The sequence below is a fragment of the Zootoca vivipara genome, chromosome 14 (assembly GCF_965207765.1).
Source record: "Zootoca vivipara chromosome 14, rZooViv2.hap1.1, whole genome shotgun sequence".
In the NCBI taxonomy this organism is placed as follows: Eukaryota; Metazoa; Chordata; class Lepidosauria; order Squamata; family Lacertidae; genus Zootoca; species Zootoca vivipara.
The window spans coordinates 10,480,186-10,501,955 of record NC_142597.1 but is presented as its reverse complement, the minus strand read 5'-3'; the positions used below and the strand labels follow the sequence as shown (position 1 = coordinate 10,501,955).

The following is a 21,770-nucleotide window of genomic DNA, read 5'->3' as shown; positions in this document are numbered from 1 at the left end:
AAGGTGGTGGCTTTGCGTACTGTTGTCTACTGCCAGAAAAAAAGCACTGATCCTGGGACAGGCAAAGTGCTTTGAGCCTGATCTCTCCCGCAACCTCCCTTGGTCTTGACCCAACCAACCTGGCCAGGGATCAAGGGGGGTGATGATGGGAACCCAGCAACATCTGACTGCCCCACAGGCTAAGCTGCCCCATCTCTCCCCTTTCTTTTTTTCAGGCCAGGACTGGCTTTGCTGGTGGCGAAAGAAGAGGCTCAGAGTCAGGCAGCTTCCATTGGGCTTGCCAGAGACCTGAAGGTGGGAGCATTCTCAGGGGAGAAAAGATAATGATGAACATTTATTAAATTTGTATACCGCCTTATACTGCCAGGTCTCAGGGCACTTCTCAACATAAAATCACAACATCACAAAATACATAATAAAAACAAGAACAACCCTATAATCCCAGCGCCTCCCCCAACACATTTTAAAAAGGCATTGGATGGCAATCAGCCAAAGACCTGGTTAAGGGGGAACGTTTTTGCCAGGCACCTAAATCCCCACTCAATCTGTCATCTCTTTTGATGCACTGAAGGGCTTAAAGCCAACATATCCTTGTAGCGCAGAGGCAAAACCTCCTTTTTGGGTGGGGAAGGTTAGGGGTCTTTTGCCCTTTGTCACACTCAGGGGATGTCCTCAGGAGCTGAGTTCCAGGCTGCATACACACCTTACATTTGAAGCACATTCTCCTGCCCCCCTCCAATGTACCCTGGAAACTGCATGTTGTTAAGGGTGCTGGGGGCTGTAGCTCTGTGAGTGGTAAACTACAGTTCCCAGTTTTTGGGTGGTGGAGGAAATGTGCCTTAAGTTGCCTTGTTCTGTACATTGCCAGGAAGAGGTTTCACTTTATTTCTCCCGCTTCATGGCATCCCCACGCAGATGTGGACCTGCCTTCTTTCAGGGAGAAGCTGCTCCTTCCTCGACAGGGCTCGACCCCCAAGCAGAGGCGAGCGTCACTGCAGGAAGCCAAGGACGCCTGCTACCTGCAGAAGGAGGGCTGCACGGGGCTGCTGAGACTTAGAGGGGCCTATTACCTGGTGGCAGGGACGGTGTTGGTGGACAGCCCTGGCTCGGACGCCGTCCTCTACGTCAAGACAGGTGAGTGGCTGCTTCGGCTGCATTTGAGATGCAGGAGGACAGGGAGGAGGTTGGGAAGGGGGAATAGCAGTGGGTAGGTGGGTAGGGGGCTGGAACACCTCCCTCCCTCCATTTCAGGGATGCCCCTGAACACTGCACAGCCCAGCAAGGCGCTTTAAAAGTGTCTTGTGGTGGCAGGTTAAAAGCCAACCCAGTGTATGGCAGTCTGAGTGTGTGTGGATTAGAAGCCCCTTTGTCAATGGATTTCAGGAGCCTCTCCCAGAATAAATTCATGCCTGGCTTACTGCCCTTTGACCCATCCTACCTGGGCTGAGGAATGTTTGCAGGTTCAGCTGCATGAGAAGACAGGAAACATCTCCCACTCTGCCTGTGCCCTGTTTCCAAGAGTGGCCAGTCAGATGCTTCCAGGGAGCCCCCAATGAGGGCTGGGAGGCAATTTTATTATTTATTGCTTATTTATTTCAGCCCAAGAGGCTTCCAGTTAAAACAAGGCAGTCCCTGCAGGCTTACAATCTAAAAATCACAACACACACACAAAAGGGAAAAGGGGAGGGGAGGGGAGAGAGAAGCAGCCCTTCCCTGATGGTTTTCAGATGCTGGCTTGAAACAGAGATCCCACTCTGGTGTCAACAAAAGCCTAAGATTTGCTGGAGAGGACCAAAGACCCGGTGGCCAAACACATCACACAAGGCACGAAGGCAGCCCTAACCCCACCTGGCCAGTACCGAGAATTTCCTCCTTAGTCCAGTGCTGAGAGAGGCTTCCTTGTTGAGGCTAGCCATTCCTCCTGTGTATTGGGTGTGTGTCTGTGCTGCCAGGTTCAAAGGCTGCACTTCAAGGCTGCAGGATCTGACCCTTGACACCTCCAGTGACTTCTGCAGGGCCTCCAGCAGACATGCCTCTATCCAGAGTATTGTGAGGCCAGTCAGAGAGTCTGGTGCCTCCAGGTAGCTCACTGCCTTAACCGACAACTCCCTGTCCTTGCAGCCTGCTCCCCCAGCTTCTGTGGGGACGGGTGCCGGCGGCGCTGCTCTCCGTGCTTGAGCACATCGACCTACAACCCCCTGACGGGCCAATGCGATAGGCGCCACCTGCGCTGCGTTCGTCGCTTCACCCCCTCGTGCCTTCATGGTAAGTTGGGGGGGGGAGCACGAGTGACATAAAAATGCTGCAGCATGACTGAGTGACGCCTTGTTGGCATATGACACCTGCATTCAGAGATCTGCTCTGGTTGCTGATTTGCTCCCACACCGAGTTCAAGGTGTTGCCATTTGCATAGAAAGCCCATGGCAACTTGGGACCAGTTTACCTACGAGATTGTGTGTCTACATGTGCCTATCGACCACTTAGGTTGGCATAATTGGCACTGCTACAGGTGCCACAGATATACTTTGTTATAGTGGTGTGTGTGTACAATTTAACAACAAAACATACAAATTCTATAGCACAACCAAAAATAACATCAAATTGACTTCCCCTCCCCCCCCCATCTGTGGTTCCTTTCATTTTATCTTTACTGCTGCATTTCCAAACTAATACCTTGATTATTTATTTTCTCTAATAATTTCCTTGAGTTATCTTTGCTGCTCATTTTACATAAACCTTGCTAACATTTAAAGTTGTTTACATTTTTTTTCCAAATAAATTTCCCCCAGTCTTTGTTAAAATTTCTTTCTTCCTGGTTCCTTACTCCTTCCATAAGTTTAGCCATCTCCGCATACTCCGCCAAGCACCTACTCTTTGGAACTACTCTTTGGAACTCACTGCCTATTGAGATCAAGCAGGTGCTTTCACTGTACTCTTTTCAGCACCTGCTTAAAACGTCCTTGTTTAGGCAACCCTAGCCAGGTGTTTGGAAAGTGGGTGTGAATTTCAGTCTGTTTTAGTACTTTAACTTCTGTATGTTTAAAAGTATTGTCGTTAATTTTCTTGATGTTACTGTTTTATCTTTCGGCAAGCCACTTTGAGGTGTGTGGTGTTTTGTTTTTTTAAAAAATACAATCAAGTGGTGTATCTTTTTTTTTAATGAAAAATAAGTACAAGGCAGGCCTTCTTTTGCTCCATGAACTCCCGCAGTTGGACGCATTTCTTTAGCTTAATCATTTACGCTCATCTTTTCTGGTAATAAAATAACCCAAGTGGCTTTGTGATAAAAGGGAAAGTCAACATAAGAAAAACAAAACAATACGTCATTGGAAATAACAACATTGTCAAGAGGCAGCAGTGCTACGACTTCATAGAGAACAGGCAGGCTAGCGGGTTAGAGTCAGGGTCATGTTGCAAAGCTACTACTGCACTGCCTGTGGTTGTTTTCCAGGTTTGGTGAGCTCGAGATGTCCACATGCTCCTGGCTGGTGGTACTGGGACGGTCGCTGCTATTACGTGGAGGAGCACAGCAGAAAGAACTGGCAGGGGGCAAAAGCCGCCTGCCAAACGTATGGAAAAGACGTGGGCCTCCTGACCCTCAGTAGCGCCAAGGAAAAGGCAGGTTGGGAGCTAGTCATGCTCCCAGGTGGCATGGCTGGTGCTCCTTGCTTCACTGTGGGGTAGCTGCCCATGCACCTTCCCCATTGCCAACCATCTTGGACTCTGCAAAATCAGTAGGTGAGGCCTATTCAGTGATGTTACTACAGGGCCTTTTCAGTGGTGGCTCCCATTTTGTGGAGTGCCCTCCTCACTACTGACTTTTAGGAGGAAATTTCCAAGCATTCCTGTTTGCCAGGCATTTGACGGCTGAAGGACAATGTTCCTGGCAACCAAACCTCAGATCACTGGGTGGGAGAACGTTTCCAACTTCTGGGGTTGTTCTAACTCTTTATAGGCGTTTATACCTACAAACATTTTGTTTCAATATATGGAGCTACGAAGCACATTGATGCTGCCAAAGAGCTGAATGTTCATGTTGTAAATGAGCAGGTTAAACCAGTGGAATGAGCCTCCTCTCCCACCTCCCTCCGTTTCCCCCCTCCAGGCCTGGATAGCAGCCATGGTGCAGAAGAACAGCTGGACAGGGCTGAATGATGTTGACAGAGACGGGACTTGGACATGGGCTGAGGGCCAAGCAGCCAACCTCTCTTCTCCCTGGTGAGTGTTTTGGGGGCAGGTGGCTGCCTTCAAGCAGACATGGGCAACTAGGCCAGCATTGGCAGGAAAGACTCCCTCTGTGCTGGGCCAAGAGTTGAACCCTGGACCTCCAGTCGGGGTGGCCCATCCTGTTTCGCTGCCTGAGGCAAAACATGATGGTGCTATCCTGTGCTACCTATGCTGTCCCCAATTACTGGGGGCATGTGGCTATGGCTTCTGGGTTCTGTCAAAGTCTTGTGAGAGTCCCATGAGATCACGTGCTGTTCTTGCAAGATCACCCTGGAAGCTGCTGCAGCTGCTTCTCTTCGATTCAGTGGAGAAAGTGGTGGTGGTAGGATTCACACCCATGGAGGGGCCCCTTGGATTCTGTCACCTGAGGCAGCTACCTCAGTGTGCCTCACGGAGGGGCCGACCCTGTTCTACAGGCAGAGCAGGTGCTTCACCACTGGCAGAGGGGCTCCCTTGATACATTGATCATCTCCTGCCACCACACTGTCAGAACTGCACCCCCAGCTTACACCTCATTCCAGGTCCCCATTGTCCTTCCTTCTCTGTCTGGCATGTGACTTTGGCTTCCTTGGCACCTGCCGTTCCTTGTCGAGAAGTTGGTGGTCCCAGCCGCGTCCGCGTGTGATCCTTTTTTGCTTCCCTCGCTAGGTTGGCGGACACACAGCTTGCTACCGGGGGCTGCCTGGAGATTGGGCCGCAGGGAGAGGGGCAGATGGCTGCATCCTCCTGCTCCAAGCTCAAGCCGTGGGTGTGCGAAGGGCCGTTGGGTAAGTGCTTGTCAGGACTTTGGAAGGGGACAATGTCACCAGGTCCCAATGCTCTCACCCGGCTCTCTTGGCCAGAGAGCTTCTGCTCCACTGAATGGACTTTGGGAATGATGGGCTGTGGCCATAATCAGGGCCTCGTTCTGGATAATATCCCCCCACCTCCTCCTCAGCACCCCGGAGTTCCTGCCCGACAGAACCTGGGTGGAGCCACTGGAATGGCAGCTGCTACTTCTGGGACCCCTCCTTGGCCAGCGGCTGGCAAGAGGCCCTGCATGCCTGCCGGAGGTTCAAGAAGACAGAACTGCTGCACCTGACCTCTCCGCAAGAAAGGGTATGGCTTTTCCGTACCAGCATCCCTCCAGAAGCACAGGGCTCCTCATGATGACCTTTGATGCCATGTGGCCCATGGATTTGGGCTGCCGTTTCCAGGATGGCTTCCTCACTGGCCCTCCTCTCAGCCTGCAATCAAGGGCCAAGTGGTGCTTGCCCTAGGGAAGCCCAAGCCCTCTCCTTCCTCAGTATTGACCTTTCTGGAGAACCCTGTGCCACCCTGTACGTGCCCAAGTCCCCACCCCTCTCTGTGCAGGGAGGCAGGTGAAAGGTCAACTGAGGCATCATGGGATGGTTGCCTTCTTTCCACCCACCCTGAGGTAGCAGTTGCCATGTTTGTTCCAGGACTGGGTCCGCTCAAACTTTGGAGGCTCCTTCTGGACGGGTTTGAATGACTTGAAGGAGGAATCTGTCTTCCGGTGGACAACACAGGAGCCCCTCAGCGAGCAGATGGCACAGTGAGCTCCTTCAGGGCCCTTCCCCCCTAGATATAACTGCCCTGTGCTGGGGAAGATCATGCCCCACCAAGCTTGAAGTAGATCAGCTCAGACACCCCACCCAACAATGTTATTATTTTGTAATAGAAAATAGCTCAGCTTAATCCAAAATGACCCAGTCGCCATTGCAGGCCCTGACTGGGCACATGCGATGGGATCCAATCCCAACCCAACTCCTGTGGGCCTCCTCCCTTATCCATCGGAGCTTCCTGACATCAGTGGCTGGGAAAACTGCATTTTCCATTCCTCCTTATACCTGGTGTGCTGTATAACCAGCCTGCATCCCTTCTGTCTGTCTGTCTGTCTGTCTCTCTTTCTCCCCCCCTTCTGCCTGCTGCCACCATCAGTGTAGCAACCAATGAACAATGGGGCTGGAAGGAACATACTGTAGTTTGAAGGACTGTTGCTGGATGAGAGCTTAGGGGAAGGAGGGAAGGAAGTGAACACTGCCCTAGCTCAGATGAGAATCTGAGCAATGGAAGAATTGGTTGGGAGGGTCATGGTGTTCATCTCATATTTGAGGAAAGCATTGCATTTTGAACCAGGAAATATGAGATGTGGAAATACCTCTGATGATGAATTGAATTTATATGCCCTGGAGTGCTGGCATCCTAGTTGAGAGCATTTGCAAAATTCCTTTTGGAGGGAGCTCTTGCGACACACACACACACACACACACACGGAGCCCTGGAGCAGAAACAACCCTCTTCCTTTTGCTTTTGTGTGTGGGGAAAGGTACCTGAAGGATGATATGGCTGATGGGGGCCTGAAGGACTGTGTGTGGTTTAACTCATCAACGGGGCTTCTCAGCGATGCCAGCTGCAAGGAGGAGAGGTCCTTCCTGTGCAAATGTAGTGAAGGTAATTTGTTTATTTGTTGAATTTGTGAGTTGCTTTATCTTGCCCAGGGCAACCCAAAGCTTCTTAAAACCAACCCAACCCTCCTCCCCTGAAGGTGGTTTTAATTGTGGAGCATTAGTTAAGCTGGCCACACCATGTTTCCCTTCCCAGCAGCCACAGAATGGTTTGATGAGCAACCTGGCCATGGCGTGGCAGGAGAGCCGTCCGTGCTGTACCCCTCCGCTGAGAGCCTGGAGCAAGCGAAGCAGGAGTGCATGATGGAGCACAGCGTGTGTGCCGCCGTCCTCCAAACAGGGACTGGCTTCTATCTGATAAGCTCCATGGACAGCATTGTCCCCAAGCCGGATTCAACGCTTTACAGGTGGACCAGTAAGTGAGTCTTGCGTAGGGAGGGGAAGAGAACCCTCTTTGTGTCCTCTGCCTGAAGGGCGTGGTGGTTCCCCCTTGCAGCAGAGTGGAGCTTCCAGGTGTAGCGGCAGTGCACTTCTCTCCAGGGAGAAGGAGGTCCTTGGGGGCTTTCAGAAGGATCCCTCAAGCCCCTGTGAGCAGCAGGGGTGCTGGACTAGATCTTGCCAAGATCAGCAGGGCGCTCTTCTTATGTCCTTGTGTGAGAGAGGCATCACTAAGGTGTAATTCTGAGGCATGTTTTTTTACCTTGGAGTCAGCACTGCCTGCCCAGGGGCAGAGTGCCGCCCCCAATGATCTGCAGCATGCCTGCATTCTGGCTGCTCCGGTGAGGAGCACATGCGCCAGGTCATCCAGGCCTGCAATGCAAAGGCCTTAGGGTCTGTCCAAACTGGGGTTAATGCAGATCGTGAACCACTCACGCCTACTTTATTCCTCCCTCATCCATGTGGGGGTCCTCCTCCAACATCTCCTCCCTAAGTCCAGAGATTCCTTGTGCTTTGAAAATCCAAACAGGGGAGTTGCATGGGTTGCACTAAGCCCAGGTATGGACAGCCCTTTGTTGAGAGCTGCTTCCGCCTCTTCACTGCCATGTGCAAGACATGAAACTGGTGCAGCTTTCCCTGTTGATTAAAGGAAGAACTTCATCTGCTGGACTTCTGTGCATCATGCTGATGTTATAGAGCAGCGAATAAGCAACGGGGGGAAAGCGTCACGCCAGCTGCAGTCAGTGGGCCAGCCTAAAAGGCAAAGCCAATGTCCATCTTGGCCTCCTTTCTCTGCCCTCATTGGCTTGCCTGAGAGCCAAGTTGAAATAACAACAGCAACAGTTGCTCAAGTCAGGCGTTTGATGAGAACATCCTGCTGGCTTTTAATGGCGTGTGTTCTGTAGCGAAGCCCCAGAAACGTGGTTGCTTGGATGAGAGAGCTGTGTGATGTCAGCTGCTTCTGGGGCCACGATGCTCTTCCCTCTCGTGCCTGAGCCCTGCTGCACTCATCACTCTGTTTTCTTTCAGTCTGTGCAGAGGGCTTCAGCGGCCCCTCCTGTCATAGGGCCTCGGCACCCCCACCACGACCTGCCTGCGACTGCAGCGGTCGATTCCAGACAACGGCTGAGAAAGGTGAGGGAGCCGGCAGTTGTTGTCACAGAGCATCTCTTGGGGAGCAGCAGTGGCTCGAGAAACTTGTTTTTTCTGGCCTGTGCCAACATTCCAGTGGGTTACAAAGCATTGCTGGCGGGCTGTGGCCACTTAGGAGTGCACAAGTACCTGCTCAGTTGCAGAGCACCAAACCTGGATGAATGCAGTTGTTCATCCTATCAGTTTTGTGTGTGTGTGTGTGTGTGTGTGTGTGTGTGTGTGTGTGTGTGTGAAAGAGAGAGAGAGAGAGAGAGAGAGAGAGAGAGAGAGAGAGAGAGAGAGAGAGAGAGAATGCATACCTGTGTGTAGCTGCTCTCAGCAGGACATCCTGTTCCTGCCAGCTGTCCTGGGCAACCCCAGTGACAGAAACCTGCTTGTTGCAGAGGCGGGTGGGGACAGCGGGCACAGAGAAGTCTGTTTACTTTCCTGACGGAACAGGTTCCTATGCTTTCCTTTTGACGTGGCATAGCTGCATTCATGTCCCCACTTATTCACGAGTAAGTTCCATTGAATTCAACAGGACTCATTTCTGAGTAGACATGGTTAGTATGGTGCTGTTAAACATGATCTGCCCTCTCACTCTGGAGGCGATGAATTTCTTCCCCCTTCTCCTGGATTGTATTCTGGGTCTCTCCCACCCCCTTCCTATCCTGGTCTGCTTTCTTTTCCTCTTGAGAAAGGTGCCATCAGAAGGTGAGCCTGATGCTGTGCTGGGCCCTGCAAAATGGGTGCATATGTCTTCACTGAGTCATGGAGAAACAGAGGTAGAGGGAGGTCTAAGTGGGGTGGGTGGAAATACAGACTTCCATTTTTGTGGCAGCAGCAATTGGATTCTTTAGATATTAGATTCAGGAAGCAAATTTGCTCCTTCGGTTAACAGTGAATGACTTCAGCAGACTCTCTTGCGCCTGGTGCATGACCCTAGCTAGTCCTTAGATCTTCTTGCAAATGGAACTTTCTGACCCAGCCTTCAGCCTTGTACATCTGGGGCTTGGGCTCTGTTACTTCAGCAATGGTGGAAAGCCACAGGCTGAGGTGCTTGGGGGTGGGAAAGGCATTCCAGAGCTGTGGGACAGCCCCTTCCCTAGCCCTTGGAGGGTGTTTTCACCAGAGTCTGGCACTGTCCAGTCCTCCTACCATGTTGACCCCACCATTTCCTGGTTCTGTCATCCTTCCCTTGCACAGAGTATGGGTTTTGTGGTGTTAGAAGGGGGAGAGAAGTTGACTTAAACCATTTTACACTGGTGGTAGCATAGGCATTTGCATAGTTACGGTACATCCTGCTGAGTAGGAAGAGGAGGCGGTGAGTCTGAGGTTTTGCCTGAGACAACTAAGGGGCCTTTCTTGTTGCAGTCTGTGGTGTCCCAGTGCAGACGTGTGTGGAGGACTGCCGGCAAATGACAACCTGGAGCAATTGCTCGCTCTGCCTTCCTGCCTGTACTGGTAAGCAAAGAGCCCCTGCCCTGTGAGTTGGGTTGGGAGCACATGGGCAAACCCTCTGCATTCTCTGGACCCTCAGTCTCTGGGCTCAGATTTCCAAGGATAACAGCTTTCTTTCTTAAAACAATATCCTTGGTGTGTTATTCCTTGGCATGGCATGGAGTAAATAGCCTGAGTCCTGCAGATCCTTACAAGCCACTTTGCAGGACTTCAATCTTTCTGCAAGGTAAACAGAATAAAAATAAACATTGCAAAGCCCAAGTTCCCCACCGAAGCAGAGCTACTTGCCAGACCTTGGCTTCTTTGCATATGGAGAGGTATTTTGCTAAACCTGCCTGAGCCACTGAAAACCGGCCTTACCAGGCTTCATTCTTCTTCATTTATTTGTTTTGTGCATTTGTACACTTTCCTGGCTGTGCTGGCAAGCTGAGCAGAGGTGCATGGCCTGCTGTTTACAGCAGGATCCCAATGGATGCAATGTTAAGTGTTGTTGAATTTGGGCCTGGTGATGTGGAAGAGGGTGAAGCACTCAGGGGCTTCTGGCAGCCGGTACCTCTTACTTTGGGTGGGTGAGGGGGCACTACAGGTGGCCAGGCTGTGTCTTGTGGCCACTAGTACAGCACAAGTCCAGTGACACCAGATCTATACACTTGCTGCCCAGTTCCTTAAACTGCGAAGCTCCTTGCCATTTACCTGTTGACTGGGCTGGTGGGCTGCTTCCTTGCTAGCTTCGTCTGACTGGTTGCTGGCTGCTTCCTTTCTGCCAGAGCACCAGCCCTAAAAGTTGGGATTGTGCTTTGTATCAGCAGCTCCACCTCCTGCCCCTGCCATGCCCCACCTCTTTATTTCTATCTTTAATAAATGTATATCCTGCCTTTCCTCCCAAAGATGGCCAGGGTGGCAGTGAGTAACAAAACATTAGCAAAATCCTTTCAATACATCTTAAAATGCTTCCAGTGCAGAGGCAGATCGGAAAAAGTCTCAAACGGAAAGTCTTGTTAGAGGAGGGAGGTCTTCAGCAGAAATAGTACCTCCCTTATGCTGCCTCTCCCAGCAAGGAGCCCTCTTTGGGTAGCTGAAATGCTTCTTCAGCTGACATCTTTGTGCTGGCAGGAAGGGGTCCAACACAAGACCCTCTTCCCTCCTTGGGTTGGCCTAGGCTTGGAGAAGTCGGCAGGCACGGAACCAGCCACCCAGTGTGCTCTCTTTTCCTCTTTCCCCCAGAAGTGACCCTGATGAGCGGCCTAGATCCTGAGGAGCTGGCCCTCATCACCATGGTCCAGTTCAAAGTGCTGCACTCTCTCAACCTCACCACAGAAGATGAAAGGGACCGGGGAAACTCCTCCAAAATCATCTATGATGCCAAATACCCATGATGCTGTTTTCGCATCCTGGAGGAAGGAAGGAAGGAAGGAAGGAAGGAAGGAAGGAAGGAAGGAAGGAAGGAAGGAAGGAAGGAAGAAGGAAGGGTACAATAAAAGGTTTTTTTGGGGGGGGGTCATCCCCTCCTATCTTCTTGAGGCTTGCATCCCGAGTGTTCCTGTTTCCATTGGGAGCTTGGCTGCATGGATGGGCCCCTTCCCAGCAGCAGGGGCTCAGGGTAAAGTGGCAAATTTGGGTGTCCCATTTGTAGAGGGAGGGAGTTGTGACACCTTTCCACTCCGGTTGGTCAGCCAGATGCCACAATGGGAAACCCACAAGCACGACCTGCGTGCAAGAGCAACTCTCCTCTCCTTTGGCTTCCAGCAACAGCTATTCAGAAGTGTAGGCAAGGCCCTTGGGAATCCCAGTTCCAGCCTCATGAGCATGTTGTTGTATCATTCCTCCTCCTCAAATTTGCCTAGTCCTTCTCCTGAAGCCATCCAAGCTGACTGTCACCCACCTCTTGTGGTGTGAATCCCCTCAGCTATAACTATGCCTTGTGTTTCAAGGCTGACCTTACCTTACATGCTTCTTGCTGCAAGTCTGAAATGCTGCTCTGAGGAGGGCAGGGTGAAGCACACTAATAAGTAAACCAGTTAACTTGCCTGGCATGACGTGCCAGGGCAGCCTGAGAGCAGGAGCCGAGGGATGATGCCAGGCAAAGCCGGGAGCCGGCTTGTCCCAGTGCAGCCTGGTGTGGCTCTTTCGGAGGAGACAGGCTGGGCCCAGGAGGAAGCTGTGGCTTTGCCCCTTGGCAGGCGAGGCTGCCCTGTTAAAATATTTGCTAAGGAAGAGCAAAAGCTCCACCCACCATCAGCTACACCCAGGAGAAGAGCAGCCAAGTTAATAGCTGGGCAGAAGCAAGGCTGGCATGCAGGACTCTGCTGGAGCAAGGGCAGCTGCTAAGAAGGGGAGCCCCAGAATTGCCCTCTCTGGTGCGGCTCCTCCTTTTGCAGGGAAAGGCTGGTGGGTTGGGAGGTTTTCGGCACAAGCTGTGAATTCTGGCCCAGGAGTCAGGGTGGGCATGAAGAGGAGGCTCCATGGCTTGGTGCGGTAGAAGCCAGGTCCTCCCCTTGCCAACTTCAGGCTCTGGCCTTACTCACTGCAGTTGCTTTCAGACCTTTGCCACCTTCGCCTTCCTCCTCCTCCTCTACCCATCCCCAAGCTCCTCTGCCTGCCCAGCTGTTTGCAGCTGTACCTCTGGGGAAATCAACTGCATGGAGCACAAGCTGCGCTGGGTGCCTGAAGATCTTCCAGCCAATGCCACCACTGTCCTGCTGGACTACAACCGCATTGCTACCCTCCAGAACCGCACCTTTGTCATCCAGGGCGCCCTGCGCCACCTCAGCCTTCGGAGCAACATCCTCGGGGTCATCCACCCCCAGGCCCTGGCTGGCCTCAGTGAGCTGCGGGAACTGGACCTGAGTGGGAACTACCTGACTGTCCTGCAACCCAATACTTTCCTCCCCGTGCCGAGGCTGAGGATGCTGAACCTGGGGAACAACAAGCTCTTGACACTGGAGCCAGAGCTGCTCAGGTCTTTGCCCCACCTCGAGTCTCTGTCTCTGCAGGGCAATGCGCTCGTCTCGCTCTCGCCCGACCTCTTCAGCAACCTGCCTTACTTGCATTTCCTCAGGCTGCACAACAACCCCTGGGGGTGCACCTGTGCCATCCAGCCCCTCTACCAGTGGCTCACTGACAACGTGGAGAAAGTCCCAGGTGAGCAGGACTCAACAGGGAAGGGGTTGGAAAGCTCACCTGTAGCTGGTGGCTTTAACAACAGCAATCACATTTATTTATTGTTTTATTTCATGAAATTTATAAACAGTAGACCCACAGCTTAGGGGCTTAGGCACATTTAACTTGTGCACATTTAGCTTTATGCGCTTGGCAAAAAAAGGAAAGAAATTAAATCATTTTTTAAAAATGAGTGTCGGGGGGGGGGGGAGATGTTGACAATTCCACCAACTACTGCACCTGTGTTTTGACTCTACACAATTTTGGCTTTAGGCACTATTCCTGAAATGTAACCCCCATGTAAGATAAGAGTTGACTGTACTGCTTGATTGCAGAAAACCTCAAAGTGGTTGAAATTTTTATTTTCAGTTCTCTTCCCCAGTTATCTCCACTACCCTTCAAAGTTCCAGCAATACTAGTCTGTGAACGCGTTTTCTCAAAATGAATAAATAAATTGGAGCCATAACAATTTTTTTACCGGGGGGGGGGGATTCAGTTTCCCCAAGCAGCTTGCAAAAAAATAAATACATGGTGTGTGGTGGGTGAAGTGGGGCAGCTGGGTGCAACTGGTTCTTATTATAGCATCATCAGCTCCTTTAGAAATGACTAACCATCTGTTTGTTCATTTAGAGTTGTATCCAACAAAGTTCAAAGCAGACCCATTGGAACAAATGAACCTAAGTGTACATTAGTTTCAGCGGGTCTCCTCTGAGTAGGACTAACACTGGATACAACCTTTATTTCTAAATTAGATTTCTTCTCTGCCAGACACCCAGGGTGGGTCACAACTGTCTCGGGTTTGGCAATTAATCATGTGGAAGACATATTGATGGATTTTTATGGAGGTTATGCGACCCTGTCAAGCACCATATGGAATTGCTGTTTTGATTTCTTTACTGGCTAACTTTAGAACAGCAGGTGCCTTGGTCTCCCTAAAACAGGCTTCCTCAACCTCGGCCTGCCAGATGTTTTGAAACTACAATTACCATCATCCCTGACCACTGGTCCTGCTAGCTAGGGATCATGGGAGTTGTAGGCCAAAAACATTTGGAGGGTCAAGGTTGAGGAAGCCTGCCCTAAAAGGTCCTAGCAGAAGCAACCTCCAAGCAATCCACGTTAATTTCTTTGGCAGGCAGCTTAAGAGCTTAAACCGGTTTGTGCTTGTTGGTTAGCAATCCTCTGGTCCAACTTCCCCAACTGCTGCAATAACCACAGCCTTGCCCTGAGTCTCTGTGTCTCTCCCTTTTCCAGAGGTGGACTCTGTCTCTTGCAAACGCCCCACACAGCTCACCCAACATCCCATCGCTGCCATTGGAAACGAGTCCTTTGCTCACTGCTGGGAGCCCTGGCTGCAAGTAAAAGATTATGCTTTCTTCCTGCTCATTGGCCCGTCTACCTTCTTAGCCAGCATCTGCGTCTGCATCCTCTTCGGCTCGCTAGCAGTGGCCCAAGCAAAGATCCTCAAGGTGTCGTCCATCCGGCCAGGCGCCCTGGCAAGGCGTGCAGAGCGCAGTCCTCGCTAGCCAAGCTGCGCCTCCAAACTGCCACTGTTTTGATGACTCCCCCTCGCTCTCTATGGCGCAGTCACGCAGTGGCCCTGCGATGTGGGTCACTGTTACTCCTGGTTTGTTGACGGTATTGAGGGTTTACCTGGATGAGAACATGAGAAAGCCTTGGGTAACAATGTGGGTGTGCAGCTAGAAAGCAGGAGACAGGTTTGTGGTGAAGTGGCAGCAAGTGGCTTCTGGACCTTTCCTCCTATCCCACCCTTTGACCCTGGAAGAAGTGACCCCTACCAGCTCAGTCCAAGATCACAAGCCAGCCTTGAGCCAAAGGTGACATGCTAGAAGTTTGTGAAATTATGGCCAGCATAGAGAAAGGACAGAGAAATGAAGCTGAATGTGGGAAGATCCAGGACAGACAAAAGAGTCTTTCTTTGTGCAGCACGGAGATAAACTGTGAAACTCGCTTCCATTGGGAGGCAGTGATGACCACCAACCTAGATGGCTTTCAAAGAGGGTTAGACAAATTCATGGCTATTGGTGGCTACGAGCCATGATGGCTAAGCTCTGCCTCCACAGTTGGGAGGCACTAAATGCTTCTGATTACCAGCTGCTGGAAACCACAAGAGGGGAAAAGGCCCATGTGCTCAGGTCCTGATTGTGGGTTTTCCAAGGTGAGAACGGATGCTGGACAAAATGGGTCCCCCATTGGCCTGATCCTGCAGGACTCTTTTCATGTTCTTGCCAATAGAAATGCGACTGGGTGGAGCAGTGTTGGCACCTGCAGCTGTGATCAGAGGCAGTGCTGAACACCCTTCTTCTGCTCTGCACCATCACTGGATAGAGTGTGTTTTGCAGCCACTAGCACAGCAGAGGTCAGGGGGCACCGGGGGAGCCAATCAGCATCCAGCTAGCGCTATATAGCAGGGGCCAGCAAACTTTATCAGTAGGGGGCTGGTCCACTGTCCCTCAGACCTTGTGGGGGGCTGGACTATATTTTGAAAAAAAGAACGAATTCCTATGCCCCACAGATAACCCAGAGACTCATTTTAAACAAAAGCACACATTCTACTCATGTAAAAACACCAGGCAGGCCCCACAAATAACCCAGAGATGCATTTTAAATAAAAGGACACATTCGACTCATGTAAAAACATGCTGATTCCGGACTGTCAGTGGGCTGGATTTAGAAGGCGATTGGGCTGGATCCGGCCCCTAGGCCTTAGTTTGCCTACCCATGCTATAAAGCTATCAGGTGTTGGGCCAACTCCGTCTGAGACCTGCTTCTCTTCAGTTTAAGAAACCTTCTTGGCACTTGTCCTCTTTGCATGGCACAGCAAGTGTTCTGAGATGATGCCACATAAGCCCCTGAGGAAGAGTAACTTGCCCAATAACTGCAAGCCTGCAGCAAAAAGGTAAGGTTCGAACACAGAGACCAGCAACCAATCCTGTGGCACACCCAAATTTGTGACTCTGAGATGGCTGGTTGGGTGGGCTGGCTTCTCAGGATGGGAAGGATACAGTGAGGCCTGAGCCAGCACACACCTCTGCACAAGTTTCTGTTGCACTTAGGAGAGCTTTAGTGTCTGAACAAACATAGAGGGGAGAGGATGGATGTGGCAGGCATGTATGTGGTGCCAATTCAGCTCCTTAGATGGGGATGTGGGTCGATGCTATGCCTAGACTGAGGTGGCCACTGGATGCCTCCTATGGTGACTGCAAAATGGCTGCCTTTTCATCCTGGAGGTTGGAAAGCTGCTGACCCCTTTCAGCCTGCAGCTGAGCCCAAGCAAGGCTGCTCCCCCAAATGGGTAACCAGAGACCGAATCTTACTCTTCCACACACATTCCCACCCATCTACTCCACAGACAAGGCCGGCAAGATGGCGGCTAAGGAGCAGCAGCCCCACGCTGCTCTCTGATGTTACAGATAGCTACAGATTAATATTGCTTAATATTGCTCGTTTCAAATGCCCTTGCCATGCTTTTTAGAGCTAGTAGTTTTATTGCCTGTTAAGCTTTAGTTAACACCGACTCCAGCCTAAGTGATTTATCACCTCCTTATCTCACTGGCACTTGGCCGCTGGAGGTTTGCCTACCTCAACGAAACATCTCTCCAAGTGCAACTATAAAGAGGAGAGAGGAGAGAGTACTGAGCTCTACTTACACCTTGGAATTCCACGCAGCTGGTGGGGAACAGCGGGGGCAGTAACTAAAGTTAACATCACCGGAGGGCTCCCAACGCCGTCGGGAAGTATAGTCTCTTCGGCAAGTAAGATGGCGGTTCAAGCCAGATAGGATCTCACCGCTCTCCTCCCCTCAACGTTTCATCTGCCACGGTCGATGTAAGTAATGCTGCTGTAAAAAATCCATTTTGTCTATCCCCCTCTATCTCCGACTGCTAGATCGTGAACTGTCGGAAAGCCTGGCATGCTGTGGACCACAGCCACTTCTAATTAATTAACCAGACGTGAAGCTTTTGGGAAGAACGTTATTTAACGAGTGGAGTGCTAATTCCAGCTTGCCTAACTGGGACTAAGCTCTACTCCACAGTTACCTAGGATTCTACTGCTTGGGGTGGAAATTCACTTTATTCACTGGTTGCCATAAAAGAGATGCTTCTAAAGCTGGTGATGCAAAAGGAAGTCTGCTTCCTAGTGAGAAACATCACTGCCAGGCAGAGTAAGCAACGCTGAGCTACATGGGAAAATAATTTGACCCTAGGAAATGATGGGGGCGCAGGCGGTGCTGCAGTCTAAACCACAGAGCCTCTTGGGCTTGCTGATCAGAATTCCTGCGATGGGGTGAGCTCCCGTTGTTCAGTCCCAGCTCCTGCCCATCTAGCAGTTCAAAAGCACATCAAAGTGCAAGTAGATAAATAGGTACCGCTCCAGCGGGAAGGTAAACAGTGTTTCCGTGTGCTGCTCTGGTTTCACCAGAAGCGGCTTAGTCATGCTGGCCACATGACCCAGAAAAACTGACTGTGGACAAACGTCGGCTCCCTCGGCCAGTAAAGCGAGATGAGCGCCGCAACCCCAGAGTCATCCGCGACTGGACCTAACGGTCAGGGGTACCTTTAAGGGAAACGATAGGTTCCCATGTTTCCCAGCACCAGGAAAAGTGGTGCATTCTTGCTATTTCCCTAAAATTAAGTGTCAATAATTAGTGTATTGGGGAGGGGGTGTTCCTGTGTGATAGTTTTAAAGTAATAAAACACGGTCCACTTTGCTCTGCACATGCTCAGAGGTTCTGTTAATAGGCCAGCCAACAGCAGCCATGCAGCAGAAGTGCTGCATATAGCAGTTGAAACCAGGGCAGGGGCACTGTGGCCCAGATACAGGGTAGCCAGCCCTGCTCCACTTCCTGCTGTGACTCCCTGGTCCCACAGCACATCCTTAGTCTGAGCCATCTGCTGTGGTCAGAATGCAAGCGGGGTAGGATGAGATGCCACACCACTTCCTTTCAGGCAAAGCAAGCTAAATTTGGCCTCACCATTCAAACTAGGGGCACCCTTGTGGCAAAAAGCTACCCTTCCAGGTTTCCAGTCCCTGCCTTCTGCCTTCCGGGCGCCTATCTCACCTGCTCCCTGTTTCTGCCTCCTGCTTAGTCCTTCAACTGCATGCAACTGTCGGGTCATGGCTACAAACTCCTTTGGAGGTTCCCATCTCTGCTTCACACCACCTGCAGCTGCTGCAATTCAACCCTGACACCACTCCAGCGCATGCCGTGTGGCAGGTGGTGTTCTTATGGTTGCCATTTTAAAAGCAGTAACTGTCAGGAGCTAGAGTCAATCTATCAAAGAAAAACACGGTGTCAGTGAAGTTAACTCCTTATTCAAGAAACCGAAACAGCACAGGCCTAGTGGTCCCAGCAACTCTTCACAGGGGGTGTGGCTCCAACAAAGCAGTTGTGAGGAGGTCCCTGCCTCCCCAGCACTTCCTAAGGCTCCTCCTCTCCAGGGTCTTTCCCAAGCAGTCACAAACTCTGCTTGCACATAGCCCCTCTCTGCTCTGATCTCTTCATTTCTCTGTACGTTCCAGGAAGGGGGGGGGGAGAGAGAGAGCTGGTCCCAGCAGGAAGGAGAGATTGCCTGGCTTCTTCAGCAGTCTGTCTCACCATGCATCTTGGCCTGTCTCCTCTGCAGCCTCCACTTCTGCCTCTGATTCTGGACTGCTCTCTTCCTGCTTACTAAATAAACCCGGTTGCCATTCAGCTTCCAACCCCTCCTCCTTCGTCTTCTCCCTCTTCTCCCTCAGACCACTCATCGCCATCCCACCTCCAATCACCTGACTCTGAGGCTTCTGGATGAAAAACTTCAGTTCGCCATATTCAGGCATTCTCCCTGAGGTGTCAGAAACCTTGAATGCTGACATTAGGAAGCATCATGCACTCCCCAAGCTATCCTTGGAGAAACAGAGACTTAAAGTTGCAGCAAGTTGGGTGTGATGACTAGAGGTGAGTCAGAAACGAATGTGGGCAGCAGACAGTAGGGTTTGGCAGGCAGCCCTGTCCGAAGGCAGTCGCCCTGCTGCACTGGTTTGGCTACATTAGCTGGCAGCCAGTTAACCCCAACACACAAACATTTCTCTTTCCACAGTCACAGTTCAGAAGGCAGTTCAGTTCCTTACATTCCAAAGTCCATCAGTGCAATATAAGGGCTTTGCCTGTGATTTAAAGCTCCATGCCCACCCACCCCTTTTGCTCTGGAGCTTTCCCTGCAAAAACTCACTCTAAAGCTCAGTAGTAAAGGAAACAGCAATCTGAGGAAAACCCGAATTGACATTTGCTCTGATCCAGATTTAAAGAGCGGGTTTTTGTGGGGAAAGCTCAGGGCAAAACAAAGCAGAAACCATGCTCAGACACAGTGCGTTAAAGCGCAGATCAGTGCCTGGAAAGAGCGGGGCAAAAGGTAAACGTGGATAAGGAAAACCTAAAAATAAAAGCCCACTTGTAAAAAGGTGTGCAGGTACATCTCATGTGGAAGCAAGCAAAAGATGTGTCACTGCTGAATCTCATGGACCCAAGAACAGAATTTATGTTTTGTGTGTGTGTTGAGCAGTTATGCAGAGTGGGTATTCACTGGCCATAGTCAATAATTTAGTGAGCAAAATAATAATTGCTCTGCAGACAGAAAACAGAGAATGCAGCCATTAAGAGGAGAGCCAGTGTGTTTTCACCCTGCAGTCTCTGCACTGCAGAGGGTTGGACTAGATTGTCCTTTGGGCCCATTCCAGTTCTATGATCCTCCAACCTTTACTCTTCCTTTGGAGCACATGCCAGGCCCTGAATGAAGTGCTGGTTTTGGAACTTGCTTTTGATCTACCCCCCACTCCACCCCAAGCTTCAGTTATACAGTATGTTTATCCAGTTAAGGTTTATTCCATTGGAAGGGCTCTCAGTGGAATAGCCTCTGCTTTGCCTGCAGGAGGTCCCAGGTTCAGCCTTCACAGGCATCTCCAGGCAGGGCTGAGAAAGATTCCTGGCCTGAAACCTAGGAGAGCTGCTGCTGCCAGTCAGTGCTCATAATACTGAGCTAGATGGACCAGTAGAGTGAGGCAGCTTCCTGTGTTCAGTGCCTTTTAAAAAACAAACTGGATGCTTGGAAAGAAGTCGAATGTGTGGTTTGCTGACTGACACAAAGGCCTGCCAATCAACACTCTACAGTTTGATGGGGGTTGAGAAAAGGAGGTGGCTTAATAAGAAAGGCCAACCAATCATTACTCTGCACAGCCGGCTGGAGAAGGAAGTGGCTTTGGGTTGCCACAGTTGCCGGCTAGCTGCTGAGATTCTGCACAGCTGGATCCTGCGGAGGACAGAAAGAAATGGTTGGTTCTGTTTTGAAGGCTGGAAGTCCAGAAAGGAGAAATGGCAACACCATACGAAATCTGTACATTTGTGGGCAGCCTTTCTTAACTAGTCCCTCCTTCAAGAGTCAAGGTTAGGTTCCTACTGTCCCACTTGAAAAAATAAAATCTGTGTATGGTAACTAAAATTCTGCAACCTGTACCCCGTCTGTAAATTAAGAAAATGCTTATGACTTCCCCTTGTTTTGCATCGGCTATTCTGCTAATTGTGGGAAGGGACACGGAAGCAGTTCAAGCACCTTACCCCACAACCCACAATGGGAAATTTTTATTTTAAGCAACAAAGCTGAGTTTTCTGCAACAGCCCGTTCCTTCCTTCCTTTTTGGAAAAAGAAAAAAAAAGGAATCGCCTGAAGCGAGATGAGCGCCGCACCCCATGGTCGCCTTGACTGGACTTAATCCGTCCAGGGCTTTACCTTTACCTTATTATTCATAATAATTGGATACAAATGTCCAGTTAAAAATTCCATAAATGCACACATCTATTACGAGACTGTATCTGGAAGGCTCCGGTTCCCCCACCCTTCTCCCCTCCCCACCTGCCTCCCGCGGCGCCGCTACTCACTGAGCTCGGACACGACTCCGTTCACCATGCATCGAATGGTCCGCAGCGCTACTGCGCACGCGCTCATATAGGCGCTCCTCGTCGGGCTCTGCCCTGCCTCCCGCGAGCCGGCGGGGAGAACCCGGAAGTAGCAGGAGGGGGAAGGAGCTGGCCAGGGTGCTGAGCGGAGGCGGGAAGGAGGGGGGGGGCATCTGTTTTCAACCAGAACTCCATGGAGAGCTCCTGGGATCTAAACCCAGTACCTGAATCTATCTATCTATCTATCTATCTATCTATCTATCTATCTATCTATCCACATATCATGTATTGTCATAAAGCTTGACAGTGCTCCTGAGCATGTGCAGTGTGCTAGCTCCACTCTGCTGAATCAATCAATCAATCAATCAGTCAGTCAGTCAATTTATTTCGGTCACTGACCAAAGTGAACTCCACTCTGCTGTGTACTACATTTGCTAAAGACGAGCCCTTCCCATGCAAGAATCTTTGTCTCCTCTGGAGAAAATTGAGTGCAATTCCCCCCCACATCCCCAGATGGGTGGGATATAAATGATATTACAACAACAACAACAACAACAACAACAACAACAACAACAACAACAACAACAACAGTCTGCTTGGGAACAGGGTGAAGAATTGGGGGGAATGTTGTAGGGTTTTTTTTGCTCTTCTCCAGTTTCAACTGCAACCATTGAAAGGTTCTGAATCTATCTAGTAGGAAAGGGATGGGGAACATGTGACTCCCCTGATGTTGTTGGATTACTACTCCCATCGTTCTGGACCCTGGCCACACAGGTACCCCATCCACATAGCAGAGAGTAGGAATGTGTGCTAATTGACCCCAATATTGTTTGCTAAAGATATGCCCTTCACATGCGATCCTCCCTGGAGAATATTGAGTGAAATTCCCCCACTGCTTAGGAACAGGGTGAAGAATTTGAAGAAACAGTTTTTGTGATATGTGCTATTGACCCCAATATAGTTTCTGAATGCTTTCAAGTGCTTTCACACATGACACT

General features: G+C 50.7%; 3 protein-coding genes and 1 long non-coding RNA gene across 10 annotated transcripts in view; 3 read left to right on the top strand and 1 right to left on the bottom strand.

Moving 5' to 3' along the window:
- Positions 1-11,110, top strand: part of LOC118097310 (uncharacterized) — a 38,412-nt gene extending 27,302 nt beyond the window's left edge. Inside the window, exons 19-31 of the mRNA XM_088658167.1 lie at positions 216-294; positions 916-1,134; positions 2,122-2,265; positions 3,452-3,618; positions 4,106-4,218; positions 4,876-4,994; positions 5,165-5,325; positions 5,670-5,782; positions 6,557-6,681; positions 6,835-7,050; positions 8,103-8,207; positions 9,579-9,668; positions 10,890-11,110. Of these exons, the coding sequence (XP_088514293.1) occupies positions 216-294; positions 916-1,134; positions 2,122-2,265; positions 3,452-3,618; positions 4,106-4,218; positions 4,876-4,994; positions 5,165-5,325; positions 5,670-5,782; positions 6,557-6,681; positions 6,835-7,050; positions 8,103-8,207; positions 9,579-9,668; positions 10,890-11,041 (1,803 nt within the window). The 3' untranslated portion in view covers positions 11,042-11,110. The remainder of the gene's footprint in view (positions 1-215; positions 295-915; positions 1,135-2,121; positions 2,266-3,451; positions 3,619-4,105; positions 4,219-4,875; positions 4,995-5,164; positions 5,326-5,669; positions 5,783-6,556; positions 6,682-6,834; positions 7,051-8,102; positions 8,208-9,578; positions 9,669-10,889) is intronic.
- Positions 11,111-11,725: 615 nt separating this feature from the next.
- Positions 11,726-15,480, top strand: LRRC26 (leucine rich repeat containing 26). The gene is made up of 2 exons (XM_035139908.3): positions 11,726-12,806; positions 14,076-15,480. The coding sequence occupies exons 1-2, from the start codon at positions 12,128-12,130 to the stop codon at positions 14,345-14,347; spliced, it is 951 nt and encodes a 316-aa protein (XP_034995799.2). The 5' UTR covers positions 11,726-12,127; the 3' UTR covers positions 14,348-15,480.
- Positions 14,336-20,795, bottom strand: LOC148683484 (uncharacterized). Its single transcript, XR_015947118.1, has 3 exons — positions 20,755-20,795; positions 20,037-20,128; positions 14,336-14,474 (listed from the first exon to the last, which is right to left on the bottom strand). It is a non-coding gene; the product is annotated as an uncharacterized LOC148683484 (long non-coding RNA).
- SLC18A1 (solute carrier family 18 member A1) overlaps positions 15,537-21,770 on the top strand; it is a 37,600-nt gene continuing 31,366 nt past the window's right edge. The window contains exons 1-2 of one of the 7 annotated variants that reach the window (XM_088658176.1): positions 16,498-16,670; positions 18,582-18,780. Coding sequence is in view for 1 of the 7 variants with exons in the window: in XM_088658174.1 (XP_088514300.1) it covers positions 15,677-15,741 (65 nt within the window). In the remaining 6 variants the exon portion in view is untranslated. Of the gene's footprint in view, positions 15,742-16,497; positions 16,671-18,581; positions 18,781-21,770 lie in introns of those variants that run through there. The other 6 variants (XM_088658174.1, XM_088658179.1, XM_088658177.1 and 3 more) reach the window with 6 other exon arrangements.